This window comes from Dipteris shenzhenensis, chromosome 1, assembly GCF_047967505.1.
Source record: "Dipteris shenzhenensis isolate YYH24624 ecotype China chromosome 1, Dip_SZ_1.0, whole genome shotgun sequence".
NCBI classification, from domain to species: Eukaryota; Viridiplantae; Streptophyta; class Polypodiopsida; order Gleicheniales; family Dipteridaceae; genus Dipteris; species Dipteris shenzhenensis.
The window spans coordinates 2,818,789-2,833,578 of record NC_141596.1 but is presented as its reverse complement, the minus strand read 5'-3'; the positions used below and the strand labels follow the sequence as shown (position 1 = coordinate 2,833,578).

The 14,790-nt window shown below is 41.0% G+C and overlaps 1 protein-coding gene across 1 annotated transcript; it reads right to left on the bottom strand.

Moving 5' to 3' along the window:
* Positions 1–1,997: 1,997 nt before the first annotated feature.
* On the bottom strand, positions 1,998–9,373 carry LOC147905256 (pentatricopeptide repeat-containing protein At2g33680-like). Its single transcript, XM_087378835.1, has 5 exons — positions 7,657–9,373; positions 6,279–7,573; positions 2,823–2,981; positions 2,268–2,489; positions 1,998–2,084 (listed from the first exon to the last, which is right to left on the bottom strand). Exons 1-5 carry the CDS (start codon positions 9,371–9,373, stop codon positions 1,998–2,000), a joined length of 3,480 nt encoding a protein of 1,159 aa, XP_087234961.1.
* Positions 9,374–14,790: the final 5,417 nt, after the last annotated feature.

The following is a 14,790-nucleotide window of genomic DNA, read 5'->3' as shown; positions in this document are numbered from 1 at the left end:
AATGCACTACTCCAAGCTAAAGTTGTATGCAATATGTGAGCTCCCTTCCAAGCTAAAGTTGTATGCAATATGTGAGCAAGGGAGCTTGTAGCCGTACATCAACGCAAAGCAAGAGCTTTCTCTAGAGCGTTAAATTAATGAATTACACTAATTAACTTCCAAAGAAGCATAAATAAGTATTAAGGGGGGAAAAAAAGGGGATCTTTAAGTAGGCCCAGGGAGGATAATGCCACAACTGGATTAGCCATATATAGAACCTTGTATAAAAACAAACATAAAAAAAGTAAAAGAGGGGGGGGGGGGGTAAATAAAGAAAAAATACTTAATAAATTATTAGGTAGTGCATAAGTGAGGGGGGAAACTAAATTATTAGGAAGTGCATAAGGGAGGAGGGGAACTAAATTATTGTGTGTTAGAAAGTGTGTGCACATGTGTGCATGCGTGTGTGTGTGTGAGAGAGAGAGAGAGAGAGAGAGAGAGAGAGAGAGAGAGAGAGAGAGAGCACTCCGTTTTAGAAGAGTAAGAGAAGGGATAGAAGAGGAGTCATTTTAGAGAGGAGAGAGAAGGGAGAGAATAGAAGTTGCAAGAAGACAAAGAAGGGAGAGAGAGGAGAGTCATTCCTAAAGACAAGGGAGAGAGAGGAGGGAGAGAATAATTATTCAAGAAAGAAGACAAAGCAGGGAGAGAGAGGAGAGTCATTCCTTTAGATAATGGAGAGGAAGGAGGGAGAGAAGAATTGTCGAAGAAGACAAAATAGGGGGGAGAGAAATGAGGGAGACAAGAGGTGATGGAATGGAGAGAGAGGAGGGAGACAAGAGGCAATGGAATGGAGAGAAAGATGAAAATCATACCTAGAAGAAAAACAAGTGGTGTGCGATGGAATGAAGAGAAGGAAAGAGGAGGGAAAACATAATGGAGAGAAAGAACATAATAGAAGGAATCAAACGATGGAATGGAAGAAAAGAAAAGGATAGAAATCATATCTAGAAAGAAAATAAGACTTTGTGTGTGAGAATGTACAAGAGAAGATCACCCTAGAGTGTTGTACGAGAAGATCTAAGAGAAGATAATAGAAATGACAAATGTCTAGAAGTACATGAAATAACAAATTTTGAGAATATCTTTTCAATTCAAATATATAAGAATTTAAATTTAAATTTCTCACAGTTTTTTTAAATTTGTAAATAATTTCCTTTAAGAATTTAAAGTTTGAAATTCTCAAAATTTTTAAAAAATTTAAAATTTTATTTTATTTAAGAATTAAAATTGTTATTTTTTTTAAATTTTGAATTTTTGCTTTTTGTTCGACGTGGTTATGCCTTGAGCACTTGTGAACTATGCATCACACAAACACTTCCCATCGGATACTCAAACACAGAGTTAAAATTAGATAAAAAACAAGTTGGAATGGATAATCATTCAACTTCGCATTGGAAATAGCAAATACAGATAAAAAAGTACTTGCATTCATCATCATCATATCATAGCAGAAGATCAACATAGAACTGGATAACAAAGTATGATTGCAATCCAACCAATGTCAGATTCTCATCAGATTGCAGAGACTCTTAACACGAGTACCAAGAAGCTACATGCAAGTAACTTAACAATTGTTTTTGCACGCTCGCTATGACAACCGAAAGATAAGACTACTTCTTAGGACTAGACTTAGTTATTGGTGCCTAGCTAACCCCTAACACTTGGCACTTCCGATGGTTAGGATTTTTTATTTGTCAAAAAGCCGTAAGACACGAACCCTTTACATACACTATTCTTTGTAATAGTTTAGATCAATTCCTATTCTCTCCCTTCCAGTGGTTAACTCAAAGTCTTCACCAACTCTCACTCCAACAAGTTGACCGGTAGCACTCTTCTCAGATTATTCCCCTTCTTTGTCTTCAAGTGTCTTCTCAGGTCCACAAATTGTGTTATGCTACCCTATGTTGAAATATTGACCTTCAGGCTGTTTCTTATCTTCATTTTCCACCATGTCTTCATTAGGTTCTTCCATTATTAGCAATATATATAGCAGCTGCATCTGCATCATCGAACTCAATGTCTTCACCTTCCCTTCGACTACTACCCTGCACATCAGTAGAAAAAATCTGAAATTTTTGGTTAGTTGCAAAACCTGCAGCATCTTCGACTTTGCTTGAGTGTTCTCCTTTAGCCTCCTTCAACTGAGCTTTAAGCTTTGCATTTTTTGCCATAACCACCTCCACTGTGTAGGTACTTAAGGCAAATGCCTCATATGGTCACTGAGCTACCACCATCAGTCTACCCTTCAGGCTGGTCCACAAAGCTTGTGATGTCTCTATCAGTTGAATCTTAAGTTCCTCTAGTTCTACCCCTATCATAAAGATACCATTAACTTCATTTGTCATGGCTTTCAGTTGAATCTCCATACCCTCCAGTGCCTTAAGTCTCTCTTTGGCAATTACTGTGTCAACCTGCAGCAACTGCACATAATCCTTGGCAAGTTCTTGTAACTGAGTATAGAATGCATCCTTCATTTCATTGAGCAATTTGTGTACTATTGGCAAGCATTCTTCTTGAATTACCAACTGATTAATTAGCTATTGGATCTCTTCTTCTTTCTGAGATTTGTGCTGCTCAAATTCATTTTGTTGTCTCACTATCTATTGCTTCAATTCTATGACTTGCTTTCCCTCCTGCTGGCTTGCATCAATCTTCTTCTTTAACTCCTGCTTGTCATTTTGCAATGCTTGAATCTATGCTGAATTGTTTGCTTGCATTCCACTTCGCTGGTCATGAAAAGACTTCAGTATACCCATAGCATATTCAACCTCTTTCAGGGATACCTTCCCCAACAAACCTGCTTTAGGAGCTGACATTTGTGCCTTGCTCTGTTGCAATACTGGTTCAGACAACAAAGTTAAACTACTGTCAAACTGCTCTTTGAGATTCGTTGCAACCATCTTCTTGACATTAAGTTTAATTTTCCTCTCCTTATGTGTCTCCTACATATTTTTTAAGAGCTCACTACCCCCAATTGGTAAATCCCTTAAACTCTGTGCCAAACTTTTCCCAAATATCAACCTATGAGCTTCTTCAGTAGTATATTTGGGTCTTTCAATTCTTGCACTGCTTTCCATGTATCCCAATCTTTGGATACATCTTGCATATTCACATCTTGTTTCCCCTTTGTTTTGGTTTCTACATCTGGGCTCGGAATTTACATCTGGGCTCGGAATTTACATCTGGTTTCTACATCTCCTTTAGAATCACGGAAGAGCTCTTGCTAAACTCAAACAGAGTTGTGATAAATGGACCGACTTTTGAATGATTATTTGTACCGATCAAGTGTTTCTTACCCACTTCACCCATCAACTTGTAAATTATGTCTGCCTACGAAATCTTGTACTGATTCTCACCCGCTCTCAACATAGAGTAGCTGTCTCTCGACATGGTATTGGTCTTGATAAAAAGTTGAACTCTCTCCAAGTACCACTCCAGCTGCTGCCTCCTAACAGAGTCTTGAACATTGTACATAAGAAAATAGTTCTTTGTTGTCTTGTTGGCTGCCCAAATTCATGGAGCATTCTGATTCTACATCCTTGTCATAAGACATTTCTTCCTCAAGCAATGGTACATTAAACACATGAGAGATAATGCGCGAGTTTACCAACATACCTAGAGCCAAAATCCCTCCTGTTCTTTGAAATTTTTCAATTGTGTGATCGCTTCAGGTTGTGCTTTCCAGGTTTCAAGACAAGACTGGCACAATCCATTAAGTGGACCTTCTGCAACCACTTCGCATGTCGCTTCAAATCTAGCAAGATCCGAAAATTCTTGAATGAGCTTTGTTCGTATGGCTTCTTCGTTGGCGGAGAAGTAGTCTCCTCAATAGAATTGTCCTCCTCTTTAGCTATTGGTGTAACCTCTGGCTTTGGTTCGACAACCTCTTTAATTCACAGACTCTTTCACGTTGGCCGGTGCGCTCATTTCTTCCCCATACTCTCTTCTTCCTCAACAACTTCGCTCATCAATTTGAGATCGTTGTGAGTGAAATTTGCATGCGAAAAGGGAATCAAGCTACTGCTTATAAAGCTAGCAAAGCTCACAGAATGACTGGTGACTACGAGCTCTTGAACACAAACAAGTTGAGTGAACTTGAAGATTGTCCACACACGAGTTTCAGCATGCATGCCCTGTTGTGCTATATTGGCATCCCCCTATCGTCAGTGATCATGAGTGTGTCACACCGTCGGCTCCTTAATTCACGAGAATCATATCTTTGGATAAGTTTACCGTATCTCCACCTCCTTCGCTCATGCCACACATCACCTCTCCTTGTAGCTGTACGATTCGCAACATGCTATTGCTCTGACTATGATTCCTGGCAACTTGGTCGAAAACAAGTCGGACTACCTTCAAAGTCGGATCCAAGTCGAACGCCAGTCGGCGATGACCAGTTGTAGGTCAGAAAAAAGTCAGATCATAGACCAAAGTTGGACCATCTGCTTATCGGAAGTCAGTCAGAACTCAAACAGGTCGGAACAGAGTTGGACTTCCACAAAGTCACAAACCCTAGTCAGACTGCACTAACATGCTTATCGCAAGTTAGTCAGAACTCAAACAGGTCAAAACAAAGTTAGACTTCCACCAAGTCAGATCCTAGTCGGACTGCACCAACAAGCGTATAGCCTGCAGTCATTTTTAAAATTTTCCAATAACACTGCTACATCAACCATATAAATTAATAGAGTAAAATTGAGATTCCTCCATAGTGACAAATAAGTAAGTCGAATTGCAATCGGACATCAGAAGCTTACCAGAACTGCACCATTTACGTCACATCTTACTATAGTTTGATCTTCATCATTCCTCTATTTTTCACTTGACAGATGCAAATCATTATTGCACCTCTGCTTGTGTTTTCACATACTTTGTCTCCAACCACCTTCTGCCTTGGTTGAGTCGGATAATTGCCAAAATATGGTTTAAGCCTAAAACCATTGACTCACTTAGGGGAAGTATTACCATGCAAATCACTCACTAGAAATGTTCCCTGCCTGAGCACTTCCACAATTCTATAAGGTCCATCATATCTCAATATCAATTTTCTTGGATGAGATCCAAGCTTGTAATTATACATCAGCACCAAATCGCCTCTTTTGAACGGTTTGAATTTTATATTCCTATTAATCCAAGCTTGTCTTCTTCTCTGAGTGATATCAAAAATACTTGAACAGATAATCCGATCCTCATCCAACTTCAACAATCATTGAATTATAACATTTATGGATTCTTCAATAGAGAATTTATGTTCCACAGCAATTTTCAAGCTCCCCACAATAAACTCCATTGGTAACAACTGCCTCTATGTCATACATCAATCTGAAAGGAGTCATACTAGTGGTTACCTTGAAAGCTATTCTAAAAGCCCAAAGAACTGAATCTCACTTCTGACCCCACTCCTTAGAATTATCCTCAACTGTCCTTCTGAAAATCTTCATAATAATTTTATTAGAGCTTTCAGTCTATCCATTTCCTAGTGATAGTATGCTGTAGACTTCTTATTCAACATCATGTGAGTCTTGCTTATCTTTGCAATGACCTTATTGATAGAATGAGTACCCCTATCAGATACTATTTCAATTGGTATCCCAAACCTTATCATGATATTATGATACAAGAAATTTGCAACACTTTCAAAGCCACTGCTTCAACCCACTTAGTACAATAATCAGTAGCAACATGTATGTACTTATTATCTGTGTACCTAGCTGCTGGCTTGATTCCATACTACATGAACCAACTCATTGCTCTCCCTTCCATTGTGGTTGCAAACTGCTGCTCCTTTGTTGCATCTGCTAGTCCATGCAAACCGCTCGCAATCCATCGGGTCTCGAACTACCCTACATGATTGTCGGGTCTTGTCCTTTCTTCCCTTCAAACTTTGCGGGTTTCACCAATGGATTTGGGTTTGCCATGATGACAGGTGGTGGAACAGGTTGTCTCCTTCTTGGTTGAGGTGGCAATGGATTGGCTTCTTCAAGCTGCAAGGTTCCTTAAGCAATTGATAAAATAGTAGGATTCAGCTTCAATTTCAAGTTAGTAGTTACTTGCTCCACGATGGAAAGACTGCCTGCCGCAAATCTAATTGTGCTTATCCTGCTAGAAGGAAAGCTCAAAAGAGACGATCAAGTGGATAAGCACAAAGAGATGGTCAAGTTATTGATGCATTATTTCGCTATAGACACTACACCAGATCTTCATGGTTTCCCCTATTCTTGAGCATTCTTCCTCATTACCTGAATGATGTTATCATAGTCCTTGTGCATGTGAGCGTCTGCATAAATATTTGCCATTATGACATATGCTGTAGGAAGTGTTTCATCTAATATAATCACACTTTCAAAGGCATGCTTTCCAACCTCTACATTCTTCCACTTTTGACAAGCACCCAATATGGTTAACCATACAATCACGTTAGGTTGGAAAGGCATCTCCTCCACCATCTCCACTGCCTCTTCAACCTGACCTGCACGGCCAAGGAAATCAACCATGCAATTATAGTGCTCAACAGTTAAGTTAATGCCGTACTGTGTGCTCATAGTGTGAAAGTATGTCAAACCCTTATCCACCAGACCAACATGACTGCATACAGTAAGAATACTAAGAAAGGTAACCCCATCTGGCAGTATGTTTTCCTGCCTCATTCTCTCAACAAAATGAAACACGAGTTCACTCTCCCCCTGGCGGGCATATCCTGCTATCAATGCATTCCAAGGCACAGCATTCCTCATGGGTAATGCATCAAACAACAATTGGGCATCACACATGCTCCCCAATTTAGCATAAATGTCAATGAGACTGGTGGCCACAATTGAATTAGATGCAATACTAACCCTGTTTAAATGAGAATGAAGTTCTTTTGCAGTTTCACAGGCTGCTGTATTGCCACAAGCTTTCAGGACAGCAACAAAGGTAAAGCTGTCTGGTGAAATAGCATGCTCTTGCATTTGTGCATAAAGCCTAAGGGCCTCCTCACTGTCTTCGTGCTCAGCATAACCCAAGATCATGGCATTCCAGGAAACGACATCACGATGACACAATTCATCAAAGACACACCGTGCATCCTCCAGACTCCTACATTTTGCATACATCTCCACCAAGGCAGTTGCCAAGAACACATCCGAACCAAAATTACTCCCTACTACTTGGGAGTGGATGGCCCTACCTTTCTCCAAACATCCAGCTCTCACAGACATCCACTGAATTTGTTTCTTTTCCTCCAGTGCTGTGAGGGTACTGCAAGCCTTCAAAGCACCAACAAAGGTTCGATCGTTTGGTCGGACACCTTCCTGGTGCATCCGTGCATACAAATCCAATGCCATTGCACCCTCTTCCTGCTTGGCATAACCCATAATCATGGTAGTCCACGCAACAACATTTCGAAAAGACAACTCTTCAAAAATGCACCGTGCATCCTCAAAACTACCACATTTCACATACATATCCAGCAAAGTGTTTCCCACATATATATCTAACTCCAAGCCACTCTTTACTATTTGAAAGTGAATGGCTCTACCTTTCTCCAAACATCCTGTTATTTCAAATTTCCCTTTAACTAGCTTCACATCTTCCAGTACTGCCAGGCTACTGCAAGCCTTCAATGCGACAACAAACCTTCCTGCTGCATCTGTGTATATGACTCCAAAGCCAGGGCACCCTCTTCCTGGTTAGCATACCCCAAGATTATGGCATTCCAGGCGACCACATTATAATGAGGCACTTCATCAAATACACACCGTGCATCTTCCATGCTCCCACATTTTGCATACATATCCACCAAGGTGGTTGCCACATATACATCTGACTCAAAGCCACATTTTGCTACTTCAGAGTGGATCGCTCTACCTTGCTTCAGGTATCCTGTTTTCTCTAGTGTCCCATCACCTTGTTTCCCATCTTCTAGTGCTGCAAAGCTACTGCAAGCCTTTAATACACCAACAAAGGTTCGACTATCCGGTGTGACACCTCCCTCAAAGATCTGTGAATACAAATCTAAAGCCAATGCACCCTGTTCCTGCTTGGCATACCCCAGGATCATGGTAGTCCATGTAAACACATCAGGATGGGACAATTCTTCAAAGAGACAGAGTGCATCCTCCATGCTCCCACACTTTGTGTACATATCCACAAAAGTGTTTTTCATGACTACATCTGACTCCAAGCCAAACTTTACTACTCGGGAGTGGATGGCTTTACCTTTCTCCAAGCATTCTTTCCTCACAACTTGATTCCCCTCCTGCAGGGTTGTCAGGCTGATACAAGCCTTCAATGCACTGACAAAGGTTCGTTCATTTGGTTGGACTCCTTCATGATACATCTGTGCATACCATTCCAACGCCTGTGCACCTTCTTCTTGCTTGGTATAACCCTGGATCATGGCACTCCAGGAAACCACATCACGAAAAGGCAGTTCAACAAAGACACGCTTTGCATCCTCCATGCTCCCACATTTTGTGTATACATCCACCAAAATGTTTCCAACGAATCCATGTGACTCAAATCCATTCTTAACAACCTGGGAGTGGACGGCTCTACTTTTCTCCAGGCAACCCATTTTCTTATATTTCGCATCAACTTGTTTCACCTCTTCCAGGGTAGCCAGGCTACTGCAGGCCTTCAACGTGCCGACAAAGGTTCGATCATCTGGTGTGACACCTTTCTGATGCATCTGTGCATATAACTCCAAAGCACATAGACCCTCTTGCTGCTTGGCATACCCCAGGATCATGGCATTCCAGGAAACCACATCACGATGAGGTAATTCCTGAAAGACACGCAGTGCATCCTCCAAGCTGCCACATTTTGTGTACATATCCACCAAAGTGTTTCCCACAAAGACATCTGCTTCAAAGCCACTCTTTGCTATGCGGGAGTGGATGGCTCTACCTTTCTCCAGGAATCGTGTTCTTGCAGAGAGCTCATCAACTTGTTTCACCCCATCCAGTGCTGCCAGGCTACTGCAAGCCTTTAATGCCCCAACAAATGTTCGGTCACTCAATTGGACACCTTCCTGGCACATACGTGCATACAAAGCCAAAGCCTCTGTCCCGTTGTCCTGCTTAGCATATGCCAGAATCATAATGTTCCATGATACGACATCTCGTATTACCATGTTGTCGAACACATGGCGAGCATCCACCATGCTCCCACGTTTTACATACATATGGATCAAATTGTTTATCTTGAACACAGGAGGCTTATGTGAATGTTCCACTCCACGGAGATATCTTTCCTCGACCTCATTTACCTGATCCAACCGCTTGTGGACACCATGTAGCCAGCATGCACCAAAGGACTGGCGGCAGAGGGGCAGCCTAAGCTGCGGGGCCATCACCAAAGTGGAGAGCTAATTTACAGCTTGCAAGGTCCCATGACCCAGCAGAGAGACGTACAGCAAAGGCAACACAATCAAGCAAAGCGTCCCAAGCATGAAGACAAACAGGGTCAATGTATAAAAAAACTGCAATGCAAAAGTCGAGACACGTTCTGTATGAAGGACCTTATCGACCAATAAGCGTGTTTTCCTATACGACCTGGAGTACTGCTCGCCCAAGAGGCGTATTTTCTGATACAGTCTACGGGCAATCTGGTGGGAGATCTTTTGGGCTTCTGTGGGCCGAAATTTTGTGCCCTTTTGATTAAGGAAGCCTTACAGCAGAACCACAGGTAGAGGTGGGTTGAGGCACTGCACCTCGCTGCTGTGCCTGCATGATATCGCTCCATTTGGGTACGATACTGTCAGGAACCGCGGACCTTCAAAGCATCCACTTTGGACCTGAATTCTGAATGAAAACGCTCCCTTCCAGCAGGTCTATGATTGATAACGCTGAGCAAATAACTGAAATACGAATGCGATTTAATGCAAAATATGGAGGACCTCAAAGCTTTGAGCCCTTTACCCCATTGCTTGGAAGTGGATATATGAACAGATTGGGGGAGTGCATTGGAACACTTGTGCTAGCTCAAATGGAGAGACGATTTAAAAGACCCTCTTTTCTCGACGACTCCTATTAAATGCATGGAGACAAGTGAAAATTTCCACCGTCTCCTGTTCTTCTGCAATGCCTCCAAGCTCCTTGGTCGCTTGCTTGTGTTCATCGCGGACATTTCAATATCCCGAATCCAAGGAGTACCTGACTCCTGATAATACAATTGCATTCTCTTACCGATCAAGAACTTTAATCCTCGTGAGTCCCCGTGATTCTCTCGCACATCGTGGCCAATTATCAAATCCAAGTTTCTGGCAGACGTTCCTACTGGATCCAAGATTCCGTGCCCTCACACGAGCTCCACGATTCTTCGACTTTCGTGCATTCGCACCCATCAGGAGAAACATTACGATACCAATCTTCTGCTTGATGTGGGCATTCATGTTTGCTTTGCGATCGATTAGTGCCCTCATATTGTTGTAGAAAGATGAGAGGAGTGTCCTTCTCTAGTGTTGTAACTAGGGGGATTAGCACATGCTAAGAAATAGGATGGGAATGGGAAAAGGTGGTCCCAAGTGGTCCCATGCATATTTCTATCTTATTCCCACCCTAGCATGGGTTTAGGTAGAAGAGGACACATGGCATCATTTCATGTGTTTAGGAGGTGGGGACCACGTGGGGACAAGGACACTTGTCATCCTCCCATGTTTTGGAATCCCTAAAAAAGGGGAACCCATTCTGGTTGCTAAGGTCTACGGGCCACGGTCCAGGATGGAAGAAAAAGTGGCTACTCCCATTCTAAATCCATGCTAGACCATTTGGTCTAGGATGGGTGTAATGATCCATGCTAGACCATTTGGTCTAGGATGGGTGTAATGATGACAAAAAGATTCCCATCCTAAACCCATGCTAGCCCCATCCATGTGATAAGGCCCTAGTAGCATGCCCCGTTTAGAGACCTACTCCACTTAATCTCAATGTTGGGAATCACGATCATAGGTTGCCTTTAATTTTTGGCTAATAAAATTAATTAAGGATGTTTAGTTGTAACTAGATTTGCAGTAGAGAGAGATGTGGATCACGTAACTATTTACCCAAAATTGAACTTGAATCCTAGCATTTTACAAATTTTTAAAAGAAAAAATGTGATATATGAGTAAAAATATGGACATGAGATGCGACATAGGGTCCGTTAGGACCTGATGAGGATTACCAAAAAGCGAGCCGTGGGAAGTGAGCCGAGCAATAAAAACGAGCCACAGAAAACCCAAGTCAATCAATTACAATTTGAAATAGAGAACACAAAGTATTAAAGTAGTCTTAAATAATTTAATTACTATAAGCCAATGAAGAGGCCAAATTGCCAACCCACATAAAAATTTTCATGAAACATGCTACTTATTCATATACAAAATTAGATGACAGCATTTGAGCAGTCAAATACCAAAATCATTATTTAGTGCTTACACATGAAAACTCTCACTTATACTATTTGGACAATAAAATCTCTCAAGCTCTATCCAAAAACACTTGTCTTTTAGCCATGTTTTTAGATTGTACATCAACAACTCCACCTTGTGAGAGCAGCCTGATGTATAATTTGATGGACTGTAGCACTCATTCCTAGCATGACAATGAAGGCATAGTATATATGTTTCAATAGAATATAAGTTGTTCTATTTACATCATGTTCACTAAACTCAGGGCATGTGTAGCATGGGAACTCTGCAATTGTGTCTGAATAACTTAAGCCCCTTGAAATTGACCTAGGAGTTCGTATTTAATCGAAACATGAACCTCATGTGGGGTAATGATATCCTCTTTCACAATCTTTGCATTTGCTGCCCTTGCTTTCTCAATTCTATCTTTGAACTCCTTACTCAATTTCGATCACCACCTCGCCACCTTTCTACGATCACAAATCCTAGCATTTAATGGAAGATGACAAATAGCACTCATTTGCCATCACACATTTGATGGTGTGAGTCGGTAACTCCTCCACTCTCTCTATCAGTCACTAAATCCATGATTAATGAGGAACACCTCCACTCAACCAATCTCCCCTCTAGCATGGGATATGGGATGTATACCTTTTTTCCTTCATGAGACCCAAGGGGAGATGCTTGAACATGATAAGATACTTCAAGCCATGTATATATATGAATATACATTAGACCATTTCTATCCATGTATATATGGATATAGACTAGACCATATGTACATCCATATGTCTATATACACAATAATATATCTATGCAAATATCCATATATAAGTCCATGTAAATATTTATGAGAATATCTATAAGTCCATATAAAGAACAATCCATAAATATTTGACCATATTGTTGGATTTTAGAGTGAGATCCATTCTTCACATACACTATAAGAATTGCCTTAATTACAAACATAGAATTACGATCAAGAGAGAATCAAAGATAACACACAAGAGATCTCTTTATTATCAAGATTGTATGCACCTCAACTCTATTGAGTTTGTTGGCTTACAATTGACAAAATAAAAGACACATCTAAGGACCCTAGAAGACGTACTTACAGCACGAAGCTGCGACACTACATAGGCTCATAGCTTGGACAAAGAGACATTCATTATCCCAAGAGGTGACTCTATGTAGTTGCATGAGTTTACCACCATGCAATGCCAGAGATGCAACGTCTAGTTGCTTCTCTTCTTTATGCCAAGTGTCACCACGTCCTCATTCCTCCAATCATGTTTCACCTCATGCATGGTCCAATGACTGAGTGTCTACTACTCCTATCAACCAATCACAAGACTATCTCTAAACCTTAGACATGACACCACTCCTACAAGGATCACCTCCCCAACATCCTCCCTTGATCTGAATAGGGAGTCAACAGTGAAACACAACAAAAAAACTTTGGCTCATTCCTACCAGACTTGTTGCCATTACAATCGAACACTCAGAACTTCAAAAAAAATTCACACCACACAAAATACTCTTCAGCATCGTAGCTCCATTGCATTAAATCTTACTGGCATTAAAGCCTACCGATTAGCATCGTAGCCAAACTATTCCATCATCGAAATGCCCAATCCTAGTCAGGCATGTCATCACTGACAAGTCCGGCTATCTTCTCTATCACTGTCTCTTTGGCTGTGCAAGCTTTATGGTTTTCTTTTCTAGCTTCCTCATCTTTTTGTTTCTTCATACAAAACCTCTCAATATGGCTAGACTTGCCACAATAATAACATGCACGAGTGTCTCTCCCCGTATTTCTTCTATCCTTCATGATAAATGTTGTGTCGCCACCATAAAGATCTTCCTCACATTTCTCTTCACTCTTTAGAAGTCCCACACAATCAACAAAATCTACTTCGTCATCCATCCTCAAAATTAGCGCCATCTCACTAAACCTGGAAGGAAGACTTTTTAACAATATTGCCTTCTGATCATCGTCCTTGACTTTGGCACCGATTTCTCGAAGTTGCTTTAAAGTGTCTGCATGCGATTTAGAAAAGTTGCTAGATCCTCATTATCACCCATATGCAGGTCGTATAGTTGCTGCTTGACATTAGCTTTGGAATGTCGCATCTTGGTCCCAAACAAAGCCTCCAGAATCGTCTACTTTGTTGTTGCTCTCTTTGTCATCTCTAGATGATGAAAATATTCTTCCCCCAAGGCTTGTCGTCCCATCATACCAATCGCCTTGTTGTTGTTCTTCCTCCAAACTGTCTTCTCATCTTCACTTGTAGTCGGTTCCTTCTCTGTCCCAGACACAACCTCCCACAAGCCCTTATGCATGTACCCTAGCTTGGCTGAAAGCTGCGAGCTCGAAAAATTCCTCCCGGTTAACTTGACGACAGATGTTTCTGTCTTTTTCAATGATGCCATATCACTTCTCTAGCATGCACCAGCCGATTCAATCAACTGTGAGCATACAGTAGCTAGTACTACTAGAGAAAATTTGTAACGATGATGAATTTTACTCCTTGCCTTCTTTGACTTCCACACCAGCACACGACCATCAATCTCAAGACCACCTATACCGAGTTTTTTATCTTTGCTCATGAATTCTCTTCTGGATCCTCACGACCATGCTCTAATACCAACTATTGGATTTTAGAGTGAGATCCACTCTTCACATACACTATAAGAATAGCCTAAATTACAAACACAAAATTATGATCAAGAGAGAATAAAAAATAACACACAAGAGATCTTTTTATTATCAAGATTATATGCGCCTCAAATCTACTGAGTTTGTTGGCTTACGACTGACAAAATAGAAGACACATCTAAGGACCCTAGAAGACATACTTATAGCACGAAGTTGTGACACTACGTAGGCTCATAGCCTGGACAAAGAGACGTTCATTATCCCAAGAGGCAACTCTATGTAGTCGCATGAGTTCACCACCATGCAATGCCAGAGATGCAATGTCTAGTTGCTTCTCTTCTTTACACCAAGTGTCACCACTTCCTCATTCACCTCATGCATGGTCCAATGACCAAGTGTCTACTACTCCCATCAACTAATCACAAGCCTGTTTCTAAACCTTAGACATGACACCACTCCTACAAGGATCACCTCCCCAACGCATATATCTTAGTCCATCTATATATATGAATATAGACTAGACCATATATAAATCGATGTATCTATATACATACATAAGTCCTTGTGTGCATATAAGTCCATCTATATATTTATAAGAGCATCTATAAGTCCATATAAATAGGAGTCCATAAATATTTGATCATATTATATCTTAGATCAATTTTTATGAGTCAAGATATAAGTCCACGAGTATATACCATACCACATGTAGCGTCATAAC

Excerpts from the sequence above, each read along its gene's own strand:
- LOC147905256 (XM_087378835.1), bottom strand. The coding sequence starts at position 9,373 with ATGGCCCCGCAGCTTAGGCTGCCCCTCTGCCGCCAGTCCTTTGGTGCA. Across the intron at positions 7,574-7,656 it reads TACACAGATGCAGCAGGAAG|GATGTTTGGAGAAAGGTAGA; the intron begins GTTTGTTGTCGC and ends TTGAAATAACAG. Across the intron at positions 2,982-6,278 it reads ACTATGATAACATCATTCAG|GAGACACATAAGGAGAGGAA; the intron begins GTAATGAGGAAG and ends AAAAATATGTAG.